At 38.5% G+C, this 27,121-nt stretch overlaps 1 protein-coding gene across 8 annotated transcripts in view; it reads right to left on the reverse strand.

Moving 5' to 3' along the window:
• The window catches only part of SOX6 (SRY-box transcription factor 6), a 522,879-nt gene that overhangs the window by 72,641 nt on the left and 423,117 nt on the right, over window positions 1–27,121 (reverse strand). For 6 of the 8 annotated variants that reach the window (XM_084895470.1, XM_084895466.1, XM_084895469.1 and 3 more), the window contains 3 exons: window positions 10,420–10,569; window positions 4,437–4,662; window positions 1,178–1,365 (listed from right to left, as the gene is read on the reverse strand). In XM_084895470.1, coding sequence (XP_084751596.1) covers window positions 1,178–1,365; window positions 4,437–4,662; window positions 10,420–10,569 — 564 coding nt within the window. The remainder of the gene's footprint in view (window positions 1–1,177; window positions 1,366–4,436; window positions 4,663–10,419; window positions 10,570–27,121) is intronic. The other 2 variants (XM_084895473.1, XM_084895468.1) reach the window with 1 other exon arrangement.

The raw sequence follows: 27,121 nt of genomic DNA on the forward strand, positions 1-27,121 counted from the left end.
AAAAAGTAAATAACATATAGATAGGGACAACAGTGTGGTGAGAGCCAGAAGGAAATGGGAGGAGGTGGAGATGGAGGTGGGCAAAGGCAGGGAAAAGTGGGGACAGAAAGAAACTTTGGGGAGGTGGACACACGATGCAGTGTGTAGATGATGTGTGGTTTGGTGAACCAATATCACTCCAATAAATTCATTTTTTTTAAAAGTATGGAAACATAAGATAAAGTTACTACTCTGTACCAGGGATTGGGCTGGGTATACTCACATAAGCTTATGTCACTGTATCCCAGATTACTACTCTTATACTATAGATGAAGGAATTGAGAGTCAGGTAAACCAACTTGCCAAATATCACGTAGTTGGTGACACTCAGTGACTACAATTCAAGTGAGAATATATATTTTTAAACTCATTAATACTTTCTCATATATGCAAAAAAATTTCTGAATCACTAATGGTTGTTTCTACTTGAAGAAAATTTTTGAATCATTAATGGTAGTTAATGGGGTGAGGAGGCTAATTAGCTTTTCACCATATATCTTTCTGTATTACCAGAATTTTCAGTAAGTATATATTACTTCATTTGAAAACTAATAAATAAAAAAGACTCAATTAAACAAATTGCTGACATGTTTCTCAAATTAATTTTAGGATTAACCCTGGACAAAATTGTAAAGTAAGAGATGATCCAGGGTGCATAAACCCTTGTTTTTAACCCAATTTCCCACTCATTTACCCCTATGCCAGAACTTCTTTACCTACCCATGTTCCAAGAAAGGATCTTAGGAAGTTATTTACATTAAAATGAAAAATGTTATTATTTCATGGTGTTCTCACTGAGCACAAGTCAGTATCTTAGGTCAGAGGTGTTTTATTTAAGCTGCTTTGTTTTATTTTTTGCTCTGGCCGATAGGACGCTTAAAGCAAATTCAGTGATGAGTCCTAGTAAGTTATCCCATCATGATCGCATAAGCTTCTTTTTAAATATTATATTCTTATTCTAATAACCTCACATATCCCCTTCATTATAAGATATTTCTAAATCTTTTGGAATGGGACAGAAAGACAACAACGGGCAGGTAGGTTGAGTGCCTGGTTGATGTTTGAGAACCTGGAAAGAGCCCGATGAGAAGGAGCCAATGGCACTAGCGAGCCAGTGAAGGAGGGAAGCCAGCTTTACCTTTTCATTCCTGCAGTTGTTCAGCCCCATATTGTTCATGGAGGGCAGCTTCCCATCAATCCCGTGTGGCTGTTGCTGCTGTTGCTCCCGCTGGATCTGCTCTCGCATCTTCCGAGCCTCCTGAATGGCTTTCATCACTGTATCCTGATCCCCAAACAGGGCAGGGGAGTTGAGACTCGACAGGATATCTGCACACACAGGATGCATTATAAGAGGCTGGTGAGGTGAGAATCTTTACAAAATATTGCTGCTCTCCATTCCCCTGTAGAATGCTGCATTTGCCAAACAAGGAAGGGGCAAGTTTGCTATTAAGAAAAACGGCAATACTGTGCACAGAGCACAGAAGGCCAGGGCAATGAAGCTGTGTTGTTTTGTTGGTGGTGGTTTTGGTTTTTGGTTTTGTTTTGCTTTGTTTTTTAGCTCTTGGAGGATGTCCTGGACTGTCAACCCACCTCACGGATGAAGGTTTCTGGATTCCAATTGTGTGTATATATTTATCTGCGCTGCTATGTCTAACAATTAGAAGGAGAGTGGTGGGGAAGAAGAGAGTGGGAAGGGGAAACAGGGATGTCTGTTCAGGCTGCTCATTATATTTGGTGTGCTAATTCAGGAAGGCTGTTGCTGGTCTAGCAGAAAGGATCTGTGAGGCTACATGTGTGCTTCAATGACATCTGTGTGTGTGTGTGTGTCTGTGTGTATATGTGTGTATGTCCACTGCGGGAGAGAGGGGGCGGGAAGAAACACATCACACTCTCTGTTCCCCAGTCACTGGCTGGTTAATGAAGCATTCTACTCATCATGCTGCCTCAGTTATTTACCAAGAGAATGACAACCCATTCCCTGCCCCCAGCCCGATCACCCACTGCTCTCAGTCTCCTGCCTTCCTGATAGCCAGGCTGTATGAGTGGGAATGATTTTCACATAAAAACAAAGCTTCAAATAAAGTGATAATAAATGTTTACTTTCATTATGTTCCATGCAACTCAGTAGGAAATTTTTCAAAATTAAACTAATTTTCCATCATATCTTGCATTATATTGTAGGTTAAAATTCATACTTTAGATAAGTTTTTCCAGTTCTACAAAAAAGTAAAACAATTGCTTGCTGATTAGATTTCAACCCACTTGTTTGTAACCTGGTCTGAGCATTTCATGGCCCATGTCTGTCTGTGTTTGTTTGTGTGTGTGTGTGTGTGTGTGTGTGTGTATGTGTATGTGTGTGTGTGTACATGTGCACCTGCCTTTGCTTTTAGAAAATATTCTCAAGACTATATTTGGGAAAATTTTTAAATCAGTCACTTTTTAGGATATAGAAACACATGTCTCATGCTCTGAAGCTTTTCTGATACAAAAAAAAAATCTCCTATATTGTCTGGAGCAGAGAGCCATTACCTCAGCCTATTTCTTTCAGCTCAGGATCTAAGACATATGCTCTGCTGAAGTATAAACTTCATAAAAGCAGGGCCTGTGACAGGGTCACCTCTGTCCCTCACCATGTTCAGTATAGCAAATCAACGCTTTCCCAACAAAACTTGGAAATGGATAATAGTAGGACCATTTCAAGATAAACTCTGTTATTATTTACTGATGCTGATTCTTTTTCTCATCTCACAGCTCCCAATGATCCAGTGACCACATTCACACACTGGGTTTGCTTTGGTCCTTGCTCCCACAGCAAACCCTCTGACGTGGGCTGAGGATCTCGGGCCCCCAAAAGGCATCCTGACTCAAAATGAGAACAGGCCGCTGTGTGGCTCCTAATGTGCAAATTTCAGTGAGGACGAGTAATCTCTGACTTGGACTCAGCACCGTTCAGCAAATGCCCCAACTGTGGGTTCGAAAAAGGAGCACTGATTCTGTGGGAGAGGTCCTGGACTCTGGTCTTAGTTCTCCAGATTGCATAATTACATGGCCGTGGGCAAGTCATTTTACCTGTGAGGACCCTATTTACATACAACCAGGGTAATAACACTACCCTACCTACCTCATACGATTATTGTGAAAAAAATCAAATAAGAAAGGCAAAAATGGTAAGCTGTAAATGGCTACATTTAAACATTATTTAACTTATTGCAATAAGCATTTCAGGCTCCAGGACTCAATTACACAAGGAAGATGATATGGTGTAGAAATGCTTAGGTCAGTGGGTGGCTCTTTGGACCCTTGAGTGTGGCTCTTCCACAAAACACCACATGCGGGCGCACACGTACAGCGTTATTGAAACTTCATGGCCCATGCGCAGAGGGCGGTTTTCTGCTCTCAAAAGAAATTTCAGTCGTTGTACTGTTGATATTTGGCTCTGTTGACTAATGAGTTTGCCGACCACTGGCTTAAAGTTATTCCCTAATCCCTTTGAATGTCTGTGTCTTTATTTGAAAAGTGAGAGATTTAAAGAACATAGTAACAATAAAGTAACAGAGCTACTGACAAGTTTTTCACATGCTTCATTCCACACGTTCTTATAAGGGTGCTGGTACTCACTCTGCCCAGCCTTTTTAAACCTTATATACCTTCAAGGTGCCAGACACCACGTTAGGCAATTTCCAAGCATTTTTCTCTCTTAATTCTCCTAACAACCTACGAGCTCAGGTAATAATATCCCCCTTTCAAAGATTAGGAAACTAAAGTTTAAAAGATTAAATATCTTTCCCGGGATTATACAGCTAGTAAGTAAAGGCTCTTAGTCCAAGTCTGTCTGACGCCAGAAGCCATGATTTCCCTGCACGCTTCTCACACGGGGCGTAGGCATTCCTAGAGAGATCTGGCCACGTGTCAGCAACTCTAACAAGCCAGAGGATCATTATATCTTATTAGATTCCAGTTTTATTTCATGTATATTCATTTTAATGCAAACGAATAGATTAGATGTGAAACCCACATGCATTTTTTTAAAAAAAGAAACATAGCATTTCAAAGGAATTTTGGACTTTTGGTGGGCAGCTTTGAGGCCAGGGTCCCTTTAGGTCCTTGGGGGACTCACGGTCACTCCTTCTGCCCAGAGTTCCTTTGGTGGCAAAGCACTGATGGAACACAGAAATTCCTAACAGTCTGATTTGCTGAAATCGAATTCATCATCATCTCAAGAACCCATCCCAGCAGAATTTATAGGATGGCCTTTTCCAAAAGCTCTAATAGCCCAAAGGGCACCAACATGGGTTATGTTTCAGTAGGACATATTTTGCTCTTTTGCTTTTTCTTGGACTAAGGAACACTTTGGAAGCAAGAATCAGTCATCACTCAGCAGGTGTGTTTTCTGTTACCTAATTCATAAGTCTCTTCCTGGTGTTGACTTTTCCATTTACCTAGAGAGGATCCCCTCCCCAAGCTCCCTGCAATGGGGCTGGGGATGCCGCTTTTGCTGGGCAGGCTGGCGGGGCTGGTTTTGCTGGCTGGGAAGAGGCTCTGGGTGGGAGAGGTTGGCGACTTGACAGGCTCCGCTGTCTTGGGTCTGGATGAGAGATTCAGCGGCTGTGCTGTTGCTTCATCCTACGGGAGTTTAACATAAATAATTATTAAAAAGAAAAAGACAAATGAAGCACATTATCACTTAGCAAGCCACAGTTATTTTACACCTCAGAGACAATGCCACATTCTCCTACAATCATAACAAAAGAAGCTAATTATCTACCTCCTTGAAGATTCATCAGAAGGAAACCTCATTAATTTCCCTGTGTTATGCTTCTATTTACATTAACTGTGTAGTTGGATCATTCTTTTTGCCAAATTAAAATCTGAATTAGCTCACATTACAGCTTAATTTCCTAATGTGTTTTCAGGGATCTAAATTAACCTAGGGCATTTACAAAGAATTATTTAAAATTTCAGCAGCTCTGCAGTGCTTTTGTGTTAGTCTCTCTAAAAAGTTCCTGGGTACTATAAATAGGCCCTGCAGCTAATTTTTTAATATATATTTTAAATCAAACAATTGCAAGTACTTTAAAAATGGAAACACGGGAGGAGTTCTCTGATCTCCTGGGCTTCTGCCCAGAGCCGCCTGCCACAGCATGGCTTCCATGTGGCTTTCTGGGTGTGGGCACTCTTCATGGTCTGTATTCTGGTCTCTACTCATGTTTAAAATTAATTTTTGCAAAGAGCTAGCACACACTATAATTATGTTTTACATACCATGCTATATGCAATTTATTTTTCATGTCTAAAGTGATGCCTCTTTATATCTTTGCTCCATATATTTACAGAATGTCTATTTTAAGACCTATCCTATACTGAGCACAGGACTCAAATATCATGCTTGGAACTCTAGTTTAACCAGAAGCTCGGAAGCTAAGCTCCTTGCCATTATTTTGTCTCACTTATCCAGCCATAAAACACCCGTAACAACACTTTCATCGTGCTAAAAACTTAGTTGTAAATATGAGCATATTCATATAAATGTTCAGTTTTAAGATCGGCATTATTGTGTCCTAAAATAAAATTGTCAGCAAATGTTAATTCTTGTTTTGCTTCTGAGGAGGCACAGAGACCTTGCTTTTAATGTTATTGTTTAAAACACACAGTAGAGCTTGGAAACAGAACATCCTCTCCCTTGGCAACCCTGTGACCTCTCTGAGGCTCAATTTCTTCATCTCTAGAAGAAAAAAAAAAGGCCTGGTTTTAGCTGATCTCTAGGTCTCTTCCAGTATTAATGGTCATTGTTTAAGAGGCAACAAAGGGGGATGCCAGAAAATACTACTCAGGAAGGAGAACTCGAAAAAAAAAAAATAAAAATCACATTCAACAAAGGAACCATTATGTCCCAAGCACTATGCTAGACATTTTCACACATATTAGCTTATGTCACTTTCAATAAACTATGAGGTTGGGCAGTATTATTCTAACTTCACAAAGGAAGCTGAGTCAGAGTGATGCAAGCACTGTCCAATGCTCTATATGGAGGGACAAAATCTGAATTCTAGTTTATTGGACTCCAAATCCCAGGTCCCTTTACTATTACACTATCAGAGACAATAAACCATTTGATAATGCAGGATATCCTACAGTATTTTTGCTCTTGTTTTGTTCTGTTTTTGTCATGGTAGGAAATAGGTAATCAGACACATCCATGTTGCAATGTTCTTTCATTTACATCTAGACATAGGATAGGTTCTTAGGTAACAGTTACATCCTTTATGAGTGTCAAAATTATCCAATATGCTTAATTATAATTTACCTCCTTTTGTTCTAAACTCAAAGGATAGTTACACTAGTCAGTTCCTTTATTCATATCTAAGTAATAGTGATTCATATACTAGTTTCTCTCAGCTTCTTAACTATCTAAGGTCAGAGTTTTCTTCAAATTTGCAATTACTTTTTTAAAAAAAATATATTTTATTGATTTTGTACAGAGAGGAAGGGAGAGAGATAGAGAGTTAGAAACATCGATGAGAGAGAGTCATCGATCAGCTGCCTCCTGCACAGTCCCTACTGGGGATATGTCCGCAACCAAGGTACATGCCCTTGACCGGAATCGAACCCGGGACCCTTCAGTCCCTAAGCTGACGCTCTATTCACTGAGCCAAACCTGTTTTGGCTGCAATTACTTCTTAAATATAGTTTTCTGTTCCTTCATTCTCCTTCTGAGATTTCAGTTGCATATATCAGGTCATTTGATGTCCTGCAGCACTCTTTTTTTCTCTGTATTTAATTTTGGATGGTTTCATTGTCATGTAATCAAGTTCCCTAATCTTTTATTCTGTAATGTCTAGTTTGTTGCTAATCTCAATCAGTACTAATCCAGTGAGTATACTTTTCATTTCAAACAGTGCTTTTTTTTTCATCTCTAGACATTCAATTTAGGTCTTCCATATCTTGCCTTATAACTCTTATGTTTTCCCCTAACTTCTTGAACATACAGAGTTTATAACATCTGGTTTTATTCAGCTTTGAATATACTCCGATTTATTTATCTTTACAATTTAATAATTGGCACTTCCACAAACAATGCCATTGGGTACGGGAAGTACCTATCAGCTCCCAATCATGTACATCTCTTTCTACCATGTTAGACCTGCTACTGGTCCTCACAGCTGGGCCTGGCCTGACAGAAACTCTGTGGGTGTTTCGGGGGAAGCAGATTTGCCTAATTACTCAGTTGGCTATACTTGTAAGTCTCTTATAATAGCTGTGTTTACTGTTTTACCTGCTAATTCAATGATATGTGTCAGTTGGGAGTCTGGTTCTATTGATTGAGTTTTCTCCTCATTATTGTTCATATTTTCTTGTCTCTACGAAAGCCTGATAATTATTGAATGGACACTTGTGAACTTTACATTGAATTGTGAACTTTACATTGGGTGTCAGAATTTGTATATCCCTCTAAATATTTGTGAACTTTGTGCTGTGATGCAGGACAATTTAATCCTTTCTGGACACACTTAAAAGTGCTGTTTGGCAGGTCTAGAGATGCTTTTAATCTAGGGATAATTTGGCCCCACTGCTGAGTTAACATCCTTCTGGGGATTCTACTGGATATGCCTTTTGTCAGGAGAACCTTCTACTCTGGCTAATGGGAATTCAAACCATCCTCAGTCCATTGTGAATCTTACAACTGTTTTGTCTGCTAATCTGATCTTCCCTGTTGTTAGTTTCCTCATATGCATTTGCTAATCAATACCCAGCTAAATTTGGGGAACCTTCAGTAGATCTTCAATGCATTCTCTGTGTGCAGCTCTATCCTCACTGGCACTCCACCTCACAAATTCCATCTACCTTAGTATCTCTAAATTATGAACTCTTATCTCTTTACTCAGGGAAGCTGCCAAACTTAATGCGTACCCTCCCTGCACTATTGCCTGGCAATTCCCTCTAGATAGCAAGCTGAAACAATTATGGTCTTTGCCTCACTTTTTTTTTTTCTTTTTTTTTAATCAGGGATCACTGTCCTATACTCCTGTTGTAAATGTCTGAAAACCATTGTTTTATATATTTTGTCCTGAGCTTCAGTCATTTAAGCTGGTACAGTATATCTGGTCCCTGTTCCTTCATCATAGTTGAAAATGTTAGTCCTCCAGGTAGTTGGTTAGTATCTCTCGGTATACACCTAGGAATTTCAATCACAACTCCTACTACCACCACCACCACCACCATCTTCTTTATTACCATCAGATCATCATTAACAGCCTCATCACCACATTAACATTTTGGAATACTCACTACATGCTAGAGGATGTATTCCCATATTTAAGACCCATAATAATATTAACTTTCATTTTATAGAGAACATTAAGTCTGAAGAAGGTTTAAGTAGCTTGCCCAATGTGACATGACTGGTAAAAATGATTGCACTGACATTTGGACAGATGCATTCTGGCTTCTGATGTTGAGAATTATAGTGAATAAAAATTCTGGGGGGAAGAAGGTAAATAAATCCATTTGTGTCTATTTTTGTTACCTTCAGAGAATTAGCCTTTTGCAATGTAGATATGTTATATACACAGAGAAAGCAATGACACAAACAGAAACATGAGATATTTTCGTGACCATAGTTCTTTCATTTAGAAGATTACAAGATTGTTCTCAGAACTTCTTAAGTAATAGATAGGAGCTATTTTTAAAATTTAAAACATTTGTTTTATGTTTTAGCTTATATATTTTTACCCATACATACAATAAACAATCTAATACATGTAAGGAATAAGGGATACTTTCTTTGTTATTAACATAAAATATAGTCAGGTCAAATTATATAGAGAACTCCCTAAGAATTTGCATGTGGTCAAGTGAGTAATAAAATTCAGTTGGCCCACGAAGCTGGAATGGTGAAAGCAGATATAAACTTAAATTTAACCAGGGAACATTTTACTCATCCAGTAAAGGCTTGGTTTGGTACAGTTCCATTTGGCCAATGCACTTATAAAATGACTTTTTCATGTTAAAATAGCTAATTCTCAATACCTCAAGTCACTGATGTTTAATATGCTCATACTCTAACAACTGTAATTAAACAAAGTGCCTTGGTTTGAGTTGTAGTGTTCTGACTCTTATTCACAAATAGAAACGTTGGGATATAAAAAGTCCATTACCATAGTTATGCTACCTTAATAAATGTAAACAGCGTATTTTCACGTTTCAATATTTCTAACAACAAAACATAAATGTCCATCTAGTTCTTTGGAGAATTTAAAAACACGGGTGGCATTAAATTAATTCCTTTAGGTGGTGCACAGCCAGAACTATCTCTCTTAACAATGTTTACTTTTCTTATCTTTGGTATTTAGGACCCATTTTTATAAAGTCCTTTCTGAAATCTCAACATTTCTGTCTGAAAATATTAGAAAATAAAATGATTTCAGTGAGTTTGTGGCATTCAATGCTTGTTTGTTGAGTTTTGGATATTTTTCCTGTGAAGATTTAATAATTGTACATTTCCTCCCAATGAAGTACTTTGGGTACATTACAATCATACATCTGTGCTTAGCATACCCCTCTAAATAGATAAGTCAATTATATAAAACCATTGTTTTTTTCTGAATTGTTTGAATTTGTTAATTCTACTTAGGAAGGAAAGGCAATCATAAAAACCAACAGGTACCACCTATAGGTACCAGCTACAGCACAAAGTTGGAATGGATCATCAATTTCCCTTAGTCACCAAGTACCACCTGGCCACCCCATTCTTAAGCACTGAAAGTCAATGAGAAAAGGCATCTATTAATGTCCTAGCCATACCTTGGGAGAGCCCGTTCATCTTATCACAACCTACTATATGGCATCAGACATGATTATGCAATGCTACCCCTCATTCTTCAGAGCCCACCTTCCTGTTATTGAAGGGGAGACCTTTATCAGAAAACCACAGAAAGCCCAGCAGTAAGCTCTTTTTTTGTTCCCCTTTTTAAATCTAAAGTTTGGAGATCCTCCTTCTCTAGTAGTATAAGTTGGCTCCCCACCTGTTTAAGAAACTTGGAGGGAAATGTCACAAGTCTGTGACAAACACTGGCAATAAAACCATGGCCATTCATGCCAGTGAACATTAAGAAATAAAAGCAAGAGTCCAAAGGGGAAAAACTCTTGAGAAGTGAGTGTGCAGATTTAGGTAAAGATCTCACAATATGGCACTATTGTTATCAAACGGGAAACACCTGTTTCTCAGTGCTCAATCATGAAATTTACCATAAAGAGGAGCGTTTTGGGGGATCCTTTATGTCGCTATGCTTCCTGCTGTTTATTCCCAGCACAGCCTGGTTCACTACCTTTTTTTGTGAAGCTATTTTCCAAACTGTTTCCACAACCCTGCAAAGCAAGTACCTTAACTTGAGTTACAGGGCTGGTCCCTCTCTTTTCATTTTTTATCCCAGTAGGTGACACTGCCCCTGCTGTGTTCGGTGGCTGTGGAGTTGATGGCATCTTTGCTCCAGGTGACACCTGCATGCTGGCCAGCTGAGCGGCATAGAGTTGCTGCAAAACAGGAAAGACAAACATTATCTCTTTAAATGAAGTTGAAATGGAGTTTCAGGAAAACTTACCGTCTTGTTAGATACATATTTCTCTAACAGCTTTGCAATTTCTCTTTCACTATTTTTTAAAGAGGAAAATAAGAGAGATCAAATAATATAACAGAAAAAAAAAAGTACTGGTATGGGAGTCATTGTCCTGTCCTTGGTCCTTCCAGCAATAACTTTATAACCCTAAACAAAGGACTTGATCACTCTAGAACTCATTCTCTTCAATTGCACAAAAAAGGAATTTGACCAAATGGTCTCTAAGATTCTTTCTAGTATCTAAAATCTTTATAAAAAGTGCTTTAAAAGTCGGTGAGTCCATTCTTGTAATTTTAACATTTGTTAAAATGTTAAAAAGCTGATCTGAGCTTTCCTAGAGAACAAGAACTTTGTTCTCATTCAGTACTGACCACACTTCTCTGGGACAACTGTTCTATCTGAAGGATGAAAGTGCTGCCATCAAGATCCCTCAGGCCCAATAGACATCTCTCTTATCCCAGGGTCCTATTTCTAGGTAGTGTATAACATGGTCCAAAGGAAAATATAGCCAGATTTGTGGGGGGGAAAATAATAATAATAATAATAATAATAATAATAATAATAATAGTAAGAAAATCAAGCTTCTTTCTTGTAGCACAGGACATTAAATGCTTAACTGCCAGTTTATTAGGTTTTTGATGACATTGGTGACACATGAACCTGTAGATCCGCTAGTTGACCAGAATTCAGATAACTCAATCTTAACACTATTTAATGCCTGAAAACGCCATTCAAATATTTTCTTTTCTTCTTATCAAGAGTAAGCCGTTACCTTAATAGGCATATTGTATCATAATAAGTAGAAAGCTTCCTAGTTTCAGCAACTACAAAGAAAATAGCTCAAACTTTGCCACATTAGTAGGGGAGAAAAAACAGGTGGTTTGTATGTAATTTCCAGTATTACTATCATTCAGATGGACAAATAAAAAAAATTACAGTAATCAAAAACAGACCTTTCAGCACATGTAATTAAATGAAAGCTTAATAAAGAATAATTTTCCAGAGCCAGATGTGCTTATGTCATGATTGTTGCTTTCTTTGGAACAATTTTTCTAATATAACAAGCCTCTAAAGAAATTAGAGCTTCATAATTCTGTGTGTGCAATGACTCAGTGGCAAGAAAAATCACAAGAAAGTCAAACTGCTAAAACTTAGAGGAGTAAGGAAACTGTTTTTTTTTGTTTTGTTTTGTTTTTTGGTTTTTTTTGCTTTTTTTTGTTCCCTTTTTATCTTGCTGTATATATTTCCTTTGAAATTCAGTCAGGTGTCTTCAAATTGGGGGGAGGAGGGGGAGAAGGCGGTGGCTCAAGTGAATTTTTTTGAAAATTTTCTGCTTGGCATAAGCCAGTGTAGAAAAGTTCTGTACTAAAGTGGAGATGGTGGAGAACTGAAAAAGTGTTGACTGTATAGTAGCTGGTATCATGATCAGTATGCCTGACTATTGAGTATTAAAGAGTCATGAAATCTTAGGGAGGCAAGAGTCCATAGACATCGCTTATGCCTTCATTTTACCTCAGCAATTCACAAGACCAGAAGAAAGTCAAGTATCACACTTTTTAGATTAAAGAATCTGGCTTGACTTCCATCAAAAGAATCCTGTTTGTCAAGTAGATATAGGTTGAGAAAACAGTTTCACAGCTCATCTGCTAAGCTAATATCAATTGCATATGTTTTAGATGCAAGGCTCTGTGTTAGGCACCAAGTAAGATTCAAAGTCTTGGAACAAGCATAGAGTTGTGTAGGAGACTTAAGCTATGGATCCTTAATACCTGGCTTGCACCTTCCTTGTGATGCTTACCACATTTTTTAACCTTCTGTTTAGTTATGCACATGTCTTATCATCTTCAGTACACTGTAAGCTTATTGAAGCCCCAATCAATCTAATTATGTTTGAACTAGAGGACTGATGCACGAAATTCGTGCAAAGGGCTTAGCCCTTGCAGACACGGTGGCTTGCCTTTGCCCTCACAGTCCTGGCTTCATTAGGAAGGTAGTATGGAAGGACATCCAGAAGCATGTCTGGAAGGTCGTTTGGCTGTCTGGTCTAATTAGTATATTATACTTTTATTATTATAGATGTCAAGTATCAAGAACAAATAAATGATATAAATGATAACCAATCAATATTTTCTGAATTAACTAACAGTATGTAAATAAATGATAACCAATCAATATTTTCTGAATTAACTAACAGTATGTAAAACCACTGGATATTTGGAAGGTGAAATATTCTCTTTCTATAAATGAGGCAACAGAAGTGGTATATGATTATATTTACTATATATGTATTGAATGGTTTTATGATGTTGAGTTTAAAAAACAGAAAATAAATTCAGTGCAAATTAAATTATATGGTTTCACGATAAATTATTCATTTGAAGTTGTTTGTTATAATGTCAGATAGCTGCTCAATAATTATCAAACTTTTCTAACACCATTATACTGCTTGAGCAGTAATTATGGAGCAGTACCAAGTTTTCCTCTCATCCCAGTTACTATAAATTTAAAAGTTTCTCTAAATGCTACTGTATCTTTTTTTGAAAGAAGATATTAGTTATTCAAATAAATAATTTTAGCTAGATCACTGCTTTACAGATCAACTGTTCACATAGGGAAAAGGTTAAACTCTGATTAACTATCACATAAGAGTTTATAACTGTAGGATTCTTAGATCCTAGTTATTGCTCATAATGATAATAATGAATATTCATTTCCAAATACAGTTGAGATTTTTAAAAAAAATCAACAATATAGTAAAGCTTCTAACAGGCTTAGCCAACGTTCCATAAACATTGGTGAAGAGTGTTTCTGGAAATATGGATTGTTTCATTTCAATTTTGAGAAATGCTCAGTGATTGTTTGGGATACTGAATTGTTTCTTTTTCCAGATATATAAAATAAATGCAGTGCACTTATTGAAGTTAAAATAAGTCTAGCTAAATATTTTTTAAAATTATAAAAATCACTCACATTTTATAGAAGCACTTTCACAAATGCTTTTACTACTTCACAGCTAAAAATATTCCACCTATTTTATGAGTTCATTTTTAATAAAGTAGTCAGCATTAAAATTTTGGTAAGCTGAGCATTGACATATTTGGCATCTAACACTGAAAGGACTTTAACATATCATTTAGCCGAGTCTGACCTCCCCATTCTACTGATGAGCTGAGGTCTAGAGAGCAGAAGCAGCATGCCCAAGGTTGGGTAAGTGCTTAGGACTCACTCGCTCCAATGTTGTCATTAAAAGTACAAATGGATATATGATGAAGCAACCTTTGTACCTTTCAAGCACGTTTGCAGCATTGATGAATGTGTTTGATGACAGATCTTTATTCCATGCTCACTGTTAACTAAACACTGTGCTACAAACTAGAGATACCACAACGAGCAATTCAGAAAATAATCCCTACCTTGATGAAGCTAGAAAGAGAAACGTATTAAATAAATGCTTAGACAGTAACTGTAAATTATGGTTAAGATAAGTGCTGAGAAAGGAAAATACAGAATGTCAAGAGACCATCTAATAAGGGTATTTAGCAGAGTCTGGAGGATCAGAATAGCTTCTCTGAGGAAGTAACATTTGAAGTAAGAATTATCCAGGTGGAAAGGTTGATAATGAACATTTTAGAAAGGAGAAACATCAATTATTATGGCTCTGAGGTAGAAAAGAAGGCAACATTTTCAGGGAACTTTAAAAAGGCCAATGTAGCAAGATTGTTGCGTGACTGCAGAGTGGGATGAGAAGAGGTAGAGAGGAGTAGGGCCTGAGAGGCCGCATTAATAATTTCAGACCTGATCCCCCAAACAGAAGTAGCTACAAAGAGGAATGAACTGAAACCAAGACACAACGAAGTTTTTCTATGATTTACCACTAACTTATTGACCAATCTTTTAATTAAATTTGATGAAGACCTCACAAATCCACAAATATATACCTCCAATAGTAATTGTAGAGTTTTTGTCCTGAGACTAGCCTTAAAGGACAACCTATCTTGCATTTGGATCCTAGTGGCACTCAAATAACTAAGCCTGCTTAGATTCAACACAAAACAGTGGGCCTTACCAACCAAACTCAGCCATATGGTAAAATTCTTGAGTGTCTTTGAGCATACACAATGGTCTATGGCCCGGACAAGCATACAGAGCACTAACTCAGGTACTGTGCTAGGCATTTTCCATTTATTATGTAAACTTCAAATGAATTATATAAAATAGGATTACCCATTTTAGAGTCAGTGTCACTTTTAAGCCCATGTACTTTCTGCTTTTGTAGGTTAAAATTAAATTATTTTAAATAAGTATACAGTGGATCACAATGAAACCCATTTCCTGTCCCTAGCCACAAGACAAAGATCATTGTCCAAGGAGAAGAGAGACTCTGAATTTGCTGCTGTCCTGAGCTCTCAAATAGCAAACTATAATTCCAAATGTCTTACAGCTACTTCTTCTAAAATGTCATTTCACAATCTTCAAATGGAGACCACCAGCACACATAATTTTGAACCAAACAACTCCCTTCTCCAACCAATCTCTAAGCCATAGCATAAGACACCTGAAATACCCTAGTGACACATGTTTTAATAGACTGATAAAGTAAAAAGCACTATGCAGAGTAAGGATAGAAATAAGAGAACTTTATAAAAGGGACAATAACAAGAGCTTTAAACTGGCACCGGTATATGCCATTATACAGAAACCAACAGTAAAGAAAGCAGGCACAACTTCACACACTGGTTCTCTTTGGAGTGAAATCTCCTGTGTTTTATCATTTCAATTAGAAAGTGCTTTGTTAAGTGCCTTCTGAATCTGGCCCAGAGAGAAAGAAGAAGAAAAATTCTCCCTCAAATGTAATGTGACTATTGGTGGATAATAAGGAAAGGAGGAGAAGGGAAATGCCTTTCTATAAGAAGAGATTCACAGACCCTCCTGAAATGTCAACTCGTACCATCATATTCACCCCTTGTGTACCAATATTCCACACATTGTCTGGGAGCCCCAGGCCTAGCCCAGGTTAACTCAGATTCAGTTCTTGTGTATCAGGCTCTACTCAGGGGAACCCTATTTGAAAGAAACAGTCATGGTAGGGTTGGGGGTATCCTTAAGGAAATGTCATTATTTACTTGCTTGATGCTAACACTAGGCCCCAAGCTTGGCTCAGTTATCCAGAGAGATCTTTCTCAAAACAAGGCAGACAACCATTCCTCTGCCTACCAGGCAAGGTATGCTGCAAAGCTGGACAGGCTCTCAGCTGTGAGGAGATGGAACGAAGACAGAGGTAATTAAGCAGCCTGATTTAGTGCTTGTTCAGCACAGGAAAGAAAGTGTGTCAGTAACAAGTCATTACAGACTTGAAGGAGGGGTGGGGGAGAGAGCTTACAAATAATTTGAAAGAGATCACAAATACTTTCACTTCTCATAAACCTCCAATGTCAACAAAATGATCCAGGAAATATAGCTGCGGTTTTATGGAAGGAAAGAACTGAAGTCCTTGTTTTCAGCATAGAAGGCACTTGTTTAGCTCTACCCTTAATATTTGACACTGAAGAAAACTGGCTGTAGATAGGAGGTGGGAGAAGGAACGGCGGAAGAACCACCACACCCACCGTTCATATATTGGGTTAATTTCCAAGTCAATCTCCTTGCCTCTTCTGTATATTTTCTATTGCCATCTTATTTCTCCTCTCTTATAAATCTTTGTGATTTGCCATAATCCTACTCATTTTTGAGTCTCAACTCAAACATCACTTTCTTCTTTAAGCCTCATCTGACCATTGCCTTGTGTTCCTACAATTTCACATCCTCTATCTCTGTGTACTCGTGACATGTTTTTTCTTTTATTCATGTCTTTTTCTACCACCAAACTACGAGTCCCTTAAGGTGAAGACTGAGTCTCATTTGTTTTTATGTCTCTAGCACCTATCATAATGACTAACATTTAATATATGCTCTATTGACACTGACCATTAAAACCCCTTCTTCTTCATCCTGGAAAGAAAGAAAGAAAGAAAGAGAGAAAAAAAGGGAGGGGGTTTTTGATGTTTTTCTACCCTAGAATTTAAAAGAGAATTTCATCTATATGTACTTGAAAAGTAATCATTGGGCACCCGAGAATAATTTACATTTTAGAATTTTATTTTAATATTTGTTTTAAAATGTGCACATTTTAAAAATGTAACCATAGTAATTAGGTTAAGGTAATTATAATCACGTTAAGGTGTTTTAGATTTTTAAAATTAAAGTTTATGCAAATACACATAAGGGGCCAAAAATTTGTCTCAGGTGAGAGCAGACCTATTTCACCTCCTTTGAGATCTCTGCCATTTGCCTTTCCACAACAGCCAAAGGAAAAATGGACAAGCATTGACTATAAGCCACTGGAGAGCCAGGACCTGTTTAATTCATTTCAATATCCCCTGCAGCAGGCTCAAGAATGTCAAGTAAAGAAAAATGAATTGAAAAGAGTTTTCCTGGCTAGAGATCCTCTTGCCTATTTTCCCAAGCAAGAAGAAGCTTGCTCCTCTGACATAATTCGTGCTAATGGCATGGGGGAGTGGAGAAAATATGTGGCGTATGGAGGAGAGGGGAAGTTGTATAAAAAAGATAGAAAGAGAGAATAGGAGAGAGGCTCCAGTCAAGGTCCTACTAGAAGAAAATTATAAAGCAAAAATAAAAAAACATGGAGTCTATCAGGTAACAGACCACCTAGTCGTCTGCTATAAAAAAAATAATAATAAAAGTCAGAATTCATTCTTGGATTGCATCTATTATATTGAAATGCATTTATAAGAGCTTTTCCTTATGGAACATAGTTGCACAGTACAAGTCACTATGAATAAACACAGCCCCCAGTAGTTTTTTTTAAATATATTTTTATTGATATCAAAGAGAAAGGGAGAGGGAGAGAGAGAAACATCAATGATGAAAGACAATCACTGATTAGCTGCCTCCTCCACGGCCCCTACTGAGGATGGAACCCACAACCCATGCATGTGCCCTGACCAAGAATGGAACCATTACCTCCTGGTTCATAGGTCAATGCTCAACCATTGAGCACCGCCAGCCGGGCTCCAATCAATAGTTTTAAGAAGAAAACTCAATCTCTCTCTGCTTCTTCCAAGTATCTTTATTTTAAGGTTCTAAATAAAATATGTAAATACATAACTGCTTTATGCACAGAACAAAAAAAGTTCAGTATTAAAACAACTAGTAATTTGGTTCTTGAAGGAAGATATTGGAAGAAGTGATAATTAGGGCAGTTGGAAATCGGCACTGGGGGAATGAATCTGACTGTTTTCCTTCTGTTTCCAAGAGCCAGGCAGGCAAAGCTGAAGAGGCCCCGCTCTGGGAATGTGCTCCAAGTGGTGCAGCTCGCATTTGTAACGCCCTTTAACTCTCTAGGCACAAAGCCCAGCTCCTCAGGGAACCTTAAACAAGTGCATCTTCACTCTATCAACAAGATATACAAACTCACCAAAGAAGTTGAATTTGAAATCTAAGCATGATTTCCCGTAAACTAAACTGCAGAAAAACTTTCAATTTGTATATGTATTTGAGGACATGTGCCTAGTTTAATCCATTACTTTTTGTTTTTAAATATATTTTTATAGATTTTAGAGAGGAAGGGAGAGGGAGAAAGAAGCATCAATGATAAGAGAGAATCATTGATTGGCTGCCTCCTGCATGCCCCTTACTGGGGATCAAGCCCACAACCTGGGCATGTGCCCTGACCCACAGAATTGAATCATGACCTCCAGGTTCATAGGTTGATGCTCAACAACTGAGACATCCTGGCTGGGCCAATCAATTACTTTTAATACATGTAGAACTGGTTCCAAATATTTAAAAGCATTGTTACCATGCAATCAAAAGATGAATTTTGATTCAGGTTCATTGAAAAATTATTGAGTGGCTACTATGGGCCAGGTACTATTTGGGAAAAGAGAAGTGAAAAGTTAGAAAACAATCGGGAAGGGAGTGGGGAACAGAGGACAAATAAATAAGCACATAGATATATAATTCTGGTGGTGATGTGTGCTATGAAATATAACATGGCCAGGCATATGAATATGGGGGAGAGGGGATTTTTAAATATAGGAGAAATCAGGAAAACAAAAAGAAGGGGACAATTGAGTAGGGACCCGAAAGACTTGGAGGAGTAAGCCATGTCATTATGTGGGGATAGCACGCCAGGCAGAGGCAAAAGATAGGTGGACATCATGAGGCAAAGGTGTGCTTGTGCTTGGAATGTCTGAGGAAAAGCAACAAGGCCAGTGTGGCTGGAGCAGAGTTAGCTGGGTGAAGAGTAATAAGTCAGGTGTCAAAAAGATAGCAAGGGGCCAGATCCTGAAGACTTTATGTAGTATCTAACAGACTTTGAATTCTGTTCTGGGTTTCTAGGAAACACAATCATAACAACATGGCAGACCTGGAAATCCCTCAGCAATACCCACAGGAAAATCTGGAGATATGCCAGGGCTGCTCTGCCTTGCCCTCGCTGACTGCCAAAAAACCAGATGCTGTTGCTTGAGAAATATTCTACAACTGCCCAGCTTTAATGCCCTTGAATTTCCATCCATAATAAAGCTCCCCCAAACAGCACAGAATGAAGACAAATATGGATTGGTATGAAATAAGAAAAAAGTTTTTACTTCAATTGTTAAATATACATATACATTTGGGAAAACTAAATTGCATGGAAGTATATTTTCTAAAAGTTATTTTTTTAACTTTAATAAATAGAACAAATGTTGCTGGTTGGAAGTAAACATATTATTATATGGAAGTGATTTTACTGTTTTTAACTGAATTTAGTTTTTAATTTCTCAGGGACTTTTGTGTTCATAAACACAAGAATCATGGTAATGAACCAAATTCATATCTATGAGGAAATGGACAGATTTATTAAACAGAAACTTCATATGATAATATTAATATGAACTGTGCATTTCTAATTAATATTAACAGAGATAAGGATGTATTTTGAATTAACTTTTAAGTGCTCAAGTAAAATAAGCAAGAAATAATGTATAACATCCTTTTTTTTCTACTTTCCTCTTCTATTTGCTGCTATTATTATTATCATTATTACTTTAAAAATTGTTTTCCCCTACTTCAGAGTCACCTCCACTAAGTGTCATTTTTTAAACTGCAAATTATCAGTATTGCCAATTGGAGAACTTCAGCATATTTTACAGTATGTAAATATACCATCTGTATGCTACAGTAATACCCATGGCTTCCTCCCTAATTAGCAGAAAGGAATGATATCTTACACAGAGCAGCCATAGTAAAAGTTATTCAAATAGTGTGTAATAAGCATACACAGTGCTTTATTGTCACTAGATGTGATTCTGATAGATATCTCAATAATCCTGCTTGACAACTCCTTGTAGCAGATGAAGCAGGTAATGGTTAACATAAAGGACTGAAGAAGGATGTTGGGGAAATAGGGTTTGCATGCTGCTTGAGAAGCAGTGTAGCACAGTGCACACTCTATCCAGAAAGAACCAGTTTCCTATGATCTCTGTAAGTTATTTCATCTCTGTGGGCCTTAAATCTCCCCATTTTAAAAACTGGCAAAAATAACAGTACCTACTCCAAAAGACTGCTGGAGGAAATTAATGCACATAACATATTAAGAAGGGGGAACAGTAGAGACTCAATACTAGCAGGCTCTTATTCTTATCAGTATTTTCTTTTACAGAGATGTTACTCTAAAAATCTTACTCAGAAAAACATTTGGAATTTTGATTTACTTTAGCAAAAGTTAGGGAAACAAAGACGAAAAATACTAGTATATTCTGTCTTTTAGGAGCTCACAGGAAGAACAGAAAGGAGAGGAAGAAAAGTTCAATATGGTGAGTGGTAAAGGAAGCATTTATAAATTACTACGAAACATCATCATCATCAGGCACACTTAGCTGTTTGTTTCCAGCTTTATTGAGATAATAGAGGCCTGGTGCATGAAATTCGTGCACAGGGGGTGGGGAGATCCCCTCAGCCCAGCCTGTACCCTCTCCAATCTGGGACCCTGAGGGGGATAACCGACTGCCAGTTTAGGCCTTATCCTGGCTAAACCAGCAGTCAAACATCCCTCTCACAATCCTGGACTGCTGGCTCCTAATCGCTCACTTGCCTGCCTGCATGGTCACCCCTAACCGCCTCCCTCCCCCTGCCAAGCTGGTTACCCCTAACTGCCTCCCCACTGGTCAGGTCACCCCCAACTACCCTTTCCTGCTGGCCTGGTTATCCCTAACTGCCTTCTTGTCAGCCTAGTAGTCCCTTACTGACCACCCCCCGCCCCCAGCCTAAACACCCTCCAACTGCACCCTCCTTCCCCCACCGGCCTGGTCACTCCACACAGCCTGCTGTTCAGTCATTTGGTCACCTCTCACTAACCCTCCCTGCTGGCCTGGTCATAGGCATCCATCTTGTGAGGGCATGAGGGTTAATTTGCATAGTACCGCTTTATTATATAGGATAATGGACAACACTGCGAGTTTAAGGTGTACAATGTGATGGCTTTATATATGTCTATCCTGTGGAAGTGTTGGTTAACACAATCATCATTAGTTTGACTGAGGACAGTGAGGTATGCTTTGCTTATAGAAAAGCCCAGAAAGATATCCTATGTATACTTAAAGTTGAAAAATAATCCTATAAATATAACAACCACAGCAACAAAAAAATCCTAAGAATAGATATCAATCCCCTGAAAGGTTCCATGGTTAAGCTAATAGTTTTTGTTGTGCTTTTAGTAATGCCTCCCCTTTCCAGCCCTCTCCTTTGGGATAATGCCCTAAGGCTGTGCCCCACGGAACTAAGGCGTTCACACTACGACCTGATGTGGCTTTGAGAAAGCCTTGCGATTCATAAAATGTGCCACTGCTCTAGAAAGAGGGCAACAACCCTTGGCTATTCATTTGGGGAACAGAAACTTTGTTTTGTCCTTTGTTCAGCAGAAAAACCTGCAGGCATTCAAAATCCTCATTTGGGGGGGAGGAGGGGGGCTTGTGTAGAATTTCAATATCTCCGCGAAGCCTACTCTAAAACCCTTAGAAAAGTCACGTTATACGATGTAAAAATCACAGCTTTAGTTTGTTTAGAGGGCATAATTCCGAGTGGACCATGGAATATTTATGTCGCTATGCAGCTCTTTGAAGGAATAATCTTATGTTTTTGTGCCTGTTGTGGGTCAGAGGTTCAAATCAGCACTTCTTTCTGTCACTCCTTATATGTTGTACTATAATTTATGGCTCAGCAAGAGGACTCATAAAACAAAAGTGTCTATTTTATTTCAGCAACTAATTCTAGTTAATCAAAGATTTCCAGCCAAACAACCCAGCATGAAACTCTGCATGGAAAATATGAGGAGAACAAAGCATTTTGTCAAATAACACATCTCGTGATGTAAACACATATGTCTCTTAAGGGAAATTTTATCGTTTCCACATTATCGGCGTACAAAAGGAGCATTCTTGTCCCAGACCTGGTGCGACTGTGGAGTCATCGTCATTGGAAACAAGAGCCTGATTAGGTTCCCACACAGATATGAATAGACTTTCCTTTTTTAGTGGAATAGCTGCTTTTATTCCTTTTTCAAACAGGCTGGTAATTGTCACCCTAAAAACACTGAATTGTACTCAGGCAACATTTGTTTCTGTTCTTTTCTCCCATCTTCTTAGGATCAGCCAACAACATTGCTGTCCCTTCTGGTTGGTCTTCTCCTGGAAAGTCTGAGTTAATCCACAGCTGTGTGAATGTGAAAAAGGGACACAGCAGGCTAAGTCTGTTGGGTCTCTTGTCTGCTAATAAAGTGCACAGTCTGCAGGACAGATGTTAAGAGGATCTGTTAAATAAGTCAGTGGCAGAGATCCTGACCTCTGCCAGGGAACATTTTATTATTCCAGAAAGGGGCATAATTGCAAGGCATTAACAATTAGAAGAACCATAGCTTTTCTTTATAGATTTTTACTCCTTGCCTCATCATTTGTTTGAAATACAGCAGCCAGGCCTATTCACTGGGAAGCAATGTGCTAAATAGGATTGGGTTCAGAATACAAGATTTCTCGAAATCCCAGAGAAACTGTTGGACCCTGGCTTTCCTTCAATTTTAAAGAGTATTGTTTATTCTGTGTGTATTTTTACACTCTGTACAGTTTCGCGTGCCACGGGGTGCCATTGTACCAAAGGGGCTGTGACTCTCACCAAACACAATTCCCTGGCTATTAAATCTAGTGTAATGGGACATGTAAACGAGAGATCAAATTAATAGAGGAATGTCACATCATAAAGTTGTTCACTGTACCTGACACCACTTGGCCATTTATGGTGTGAGTAAAATCATGTCCACCACGTGCACTGCAAACTCCCAAGCATGGTGTGAACAGCACTCTGTGTCCTGACCCTTTGCTTACCTTACCAATCTCACCAACCACTGCTCTTGTGCACTCAGCCTGCACTGGACTGGTGTTGGCTGACTGTGCTATGCTGCCTATTGCTTTACACATGTGGGCCAGCTGTGTCCTTTGTCTGGAGTGCTTTTCCTCTTCTCTGCATCTCAGCCACTCTGCATCTTCCCCCCATTAACCTTGTAAACGTCCACTCTCAAGATTCTATTTTTAACATCACCTCAAGCATGAAGATCACCAATACTTCCCCAGGCAGAGCTTAACACTTCCTCCTCCCATATAATTTTTACTCTGGAATCACATCTATTTTTAACAATTATCACATTGCTTACTAGACTGTGCGCCCTCTGAGGGCAGGGATCAAGTTCTACTGAACAGAAGAGAGGGCTTACTTCACAGCAGGCACTTAATAAATAGTCAGGGAGTTAATGTGTTACTGAAGTAATGAAATAATTTCTCCTTTTTTCATGTAATAATTAATCATATAAATTAATATAAGTTTATATTCTGGCCTTGTCACTACTGCTAGCACTGTTACATGGTCTTATATTTTAATATGCTTTATTTTGTTCTTTTAAAGGATAATTTTCATTAGGATGGTTCATTCAATTTCAAAAGATATATCTCTACAAAAGCTCATAGATAAAAGCATGAGATATACTGTCCTCTTGGCCACGTTTTAATTCAGTTCAACTCATCGAAAATTTATTTACAAGACACAGTCAAACTTAGTTCTTCACACAGCTGCCTCACAATTCTGTGCATCCTAACCCAGGCCACTTATGAGCTGGGTGGCTAAGGTCAAGTTAGTCTATCTCTCTGGGCCTGTCTCTTCAACTGTAAAACCAAATGATTCACATAATACTTGATAGTGTGCAAAGCACTTTTCATAGGCATTGCCTTATTTACTCTTTACAATTGCCCTATGGGAGTATTACTCCTAATTTCATTATTTAGAATCTGGGTATAGGAAGATTAATTTTCTAAAACTCAAGGAACCAGTGGAATGGTTAGGATTTGACTCTCAAGGATGCTGAGGGCCTTTTTAGCTCCGGAAGTCCATGCAATTTCAAAATCTCATTGTCTATTTGTGAAGGCAAAGCTTTCCATTGGTGGTATCTTCTCTTGATTAGTAGAAAGTCCAGTTTAAAGTACCTTAATCACTGTCTGGTTATTTGGATAAGAAGATTTCAGAGTCCATATACAACCAGCTTCCTCAATCAGTAAATGAGTATATTTATACACACATATAATAAACTAGAAGCCCGGTGCACAAATTTGTGCACTTATGTGGTCCCTCAGCCTGGCCTGTGGGGATTGGGCCAAAATTGGCTCTCCGACATCCCCTGAGGGGTCCCAATTGCAAGAGGGCGCTTCTCAAGTGATGCACCTGGAATCGGGCTCCTTCCTCTCTGGTTCCAGGTACATCACCAGAGAACAGCAGCTGCCAAGTCACGGCAGCTCAGCAGCTCCTGTGTTGAGCATCTGCCCTCTGGTGGTCAGTGGGCATCATAACTATTGGTCAGAGCATCTGCCACCTGGTGGTCATTGTACATTATAGCTACCGGATGGTCAGATGGTTGTCCCGTCTGCCGGTTGCTTAGGCTTTTATATATATAGATGACCAGCCTTATGTTATCTGTTCTTATCACTTTGAAGTATTGCTCATTTAATTTATTTCCTTCCTAGATTAATACTATAAAAAAAGACAGGAACTTGCTTAGCTTGATTGCTTAGTAGAGTACTAAAGTATATACTACATTTTAAAAAATATCACCTAAATTAATGAATAAATAAGAGAGATAAGGACATGCAGAGAAATGATGTCTATAGAGTATCGACTATACAGCAACACTGTGCTAGGTAATTGCTTACAATGCTTCATTTAATATTTGTAGTATGGGAGTTTCTGTTATCTCCATTTCACAGATAAGGAGACTGAGATGCAGAGAAAATGAGCTCAACTTCACAGAGCTCTCTCTCTTTTTCCTTCTTTAATCTCACAGGATGATATTTTTCCATTGATTTTCAGAGAGAGTAGAAGAGAGAGGGAAAGACAGAGAGAAATATTGATGTGAGAGAAACACATTGATTGTTTGCCTCCTGCATAGGCCCTACCAGGAGGCAAACAGGTTCGACCAAGGCCTGAGCTGGGGAGGAGTACATGCCCTTGACCAGAATCAAACCCGGGAACTTTTGGTTCTATCCACGTAGTCAAACCAGCTAGGGCCAAAACTCTTTTAACTGAAGGGGTCTTGTGGAATCAATCACTGCTTTCTTGAAACCTCCAAACTATTTACAATTGTATAGACAAAAAACATGTCAGAGAGACAGCTAGCTGCTGGATAAAAAGTAAGCATGTTGTTCCAGTGGATGGCTATCAATCACCAAATGATGGTACACAGTCATTTTCTTGTTTCATGGGAGGTACATCTGTATGTGATGATAGTGATTTATAATCAGGAAATGTGGAAGAGGTGGTATGGTTGGATGTAAGTGAATTGTATATGACTATTTAGTCCTGCAACTAAGAAATTGCTTTTTATTAAAACTATTTCTAAATGGATGGAGAAGTGACAGCCAGGCCTCTACTATCTTAACATGGCTTCTCGCTCTTGTTCTTACTCTCATCTACTGTCTAAGCTAATTATTTATGCATTATTTGGAGACTCTCTTTTTAAGCAGACTGAGTGATAATCCATTGAGGATGTGATGCTAAACCACTTTTTCTATAGTTTTAAAAATGGACCTCTGAGAAGAGGTTTGATACAATTCAATGACTGAAGTAATACCTTTGTCCATTTGAGCATTAAATGGTCCGTTGAAATACAGCTTAGAGAGAATTTCAGAAAATAGTACTTTCTAATTTTTTTTTTTCTAATTTCTCTCCTAGTTGACTAGAGCAGCGCTTGGAAATGCAGCTCAATCACTTTCCACAGTCCCTCAGGTCAGCCTCTCACCAGTGTTAATTAAATATAACCCCCTTAGAATATGTGAGGTTAAGTGAGATCACCATAGCGCTCCTCTCCAATATATTACTGTGAACACAAATGGCCATAATCTGTTTATAAGACTTCTCTGAGCACAGAGGTCTCATTAATGAAAACGTAGGAGAAAAAGCAACGTAATATGACAACATACATTTAAACTATCCATCTCCACTTCCATTGTGCTTAAACAACACATATCATAAAGGAAATTGGGGTAACAGAGCAATTTGTAGTGTGATAAAGAGCAACTGTGAAAGCCAGTGCAGAATTCAGTCCATTGCTTCCCTAAAAATCATCCTTCCCATCAACTCAGATAAGATTAGTGTATTTTATCTTTTTTAGCGAATGCTATATCTTCAGTAGCACAACTTGGTCAAACTCTAAAACTGGAAAACTACTAAAACAATGGCTCTATAGTAACCATTTTAAATGAAAAAGTCCCTTTAAGACACTGGTTTTATGGTTCTAAAAAGTTTCATGCACTGTCCAGGGCTATTTGTAAATTAAATTGTTTAAAACAAAGCTCTTTAATGCTCGATAATTAGTCTTGTCTCTCCGAACATGACTTTACTGTAAATGCTCCTTCCTGACTCTCCTATTATCCCAAGATTCCTGAGAAGAAAGCAGCCAAGCGATAATTCAACATTATTGCTGCTTCGGTGCACTAATCGCTTAAAGAGCAGCAAAGACTCTCTGCTCTCTGCCCCATGGCTCCCGCAGCCTCCTGGTCTGAGGCAGGCATCCCGACCCAGCCATGACCAGATGTCAAGAGGAATCCCCAGCTCCTGATGCAGCAGGCGCTCCATTCCAGTATGGTCAAACATCTGCTTCATCTGCTGGCATGCAACCTGCTGAACACGCTCAGAGGGCAGCACGGGCTGGGGATGGGCAAGGACACACTCCCAGCGACTCCAGGAGACTCATCAAAACTTTGAAATTATAAGACAGACCCAGCAACTCTCAGAAGAATAGAGCTCTGGCATTCAGCAGAAATGTTTTAAATACTTTACTCAGAAGAAAGCTACAGAATACGATAAGACAGATTGCATGATAGTTCTTCTGATCC

Source organism: Pipistrellus hanaki, assembly GCF_964339955.1.
Source record: "Pipistrellus hanaki genome assembly, chromosome: 9".
Lineage (NCBI taxonomy): Eukaryota > Metazoa > Chordata > Mammalia > Chiroptera > Vespertilionidae > Pipistrellus > Pipistrellus hanaki.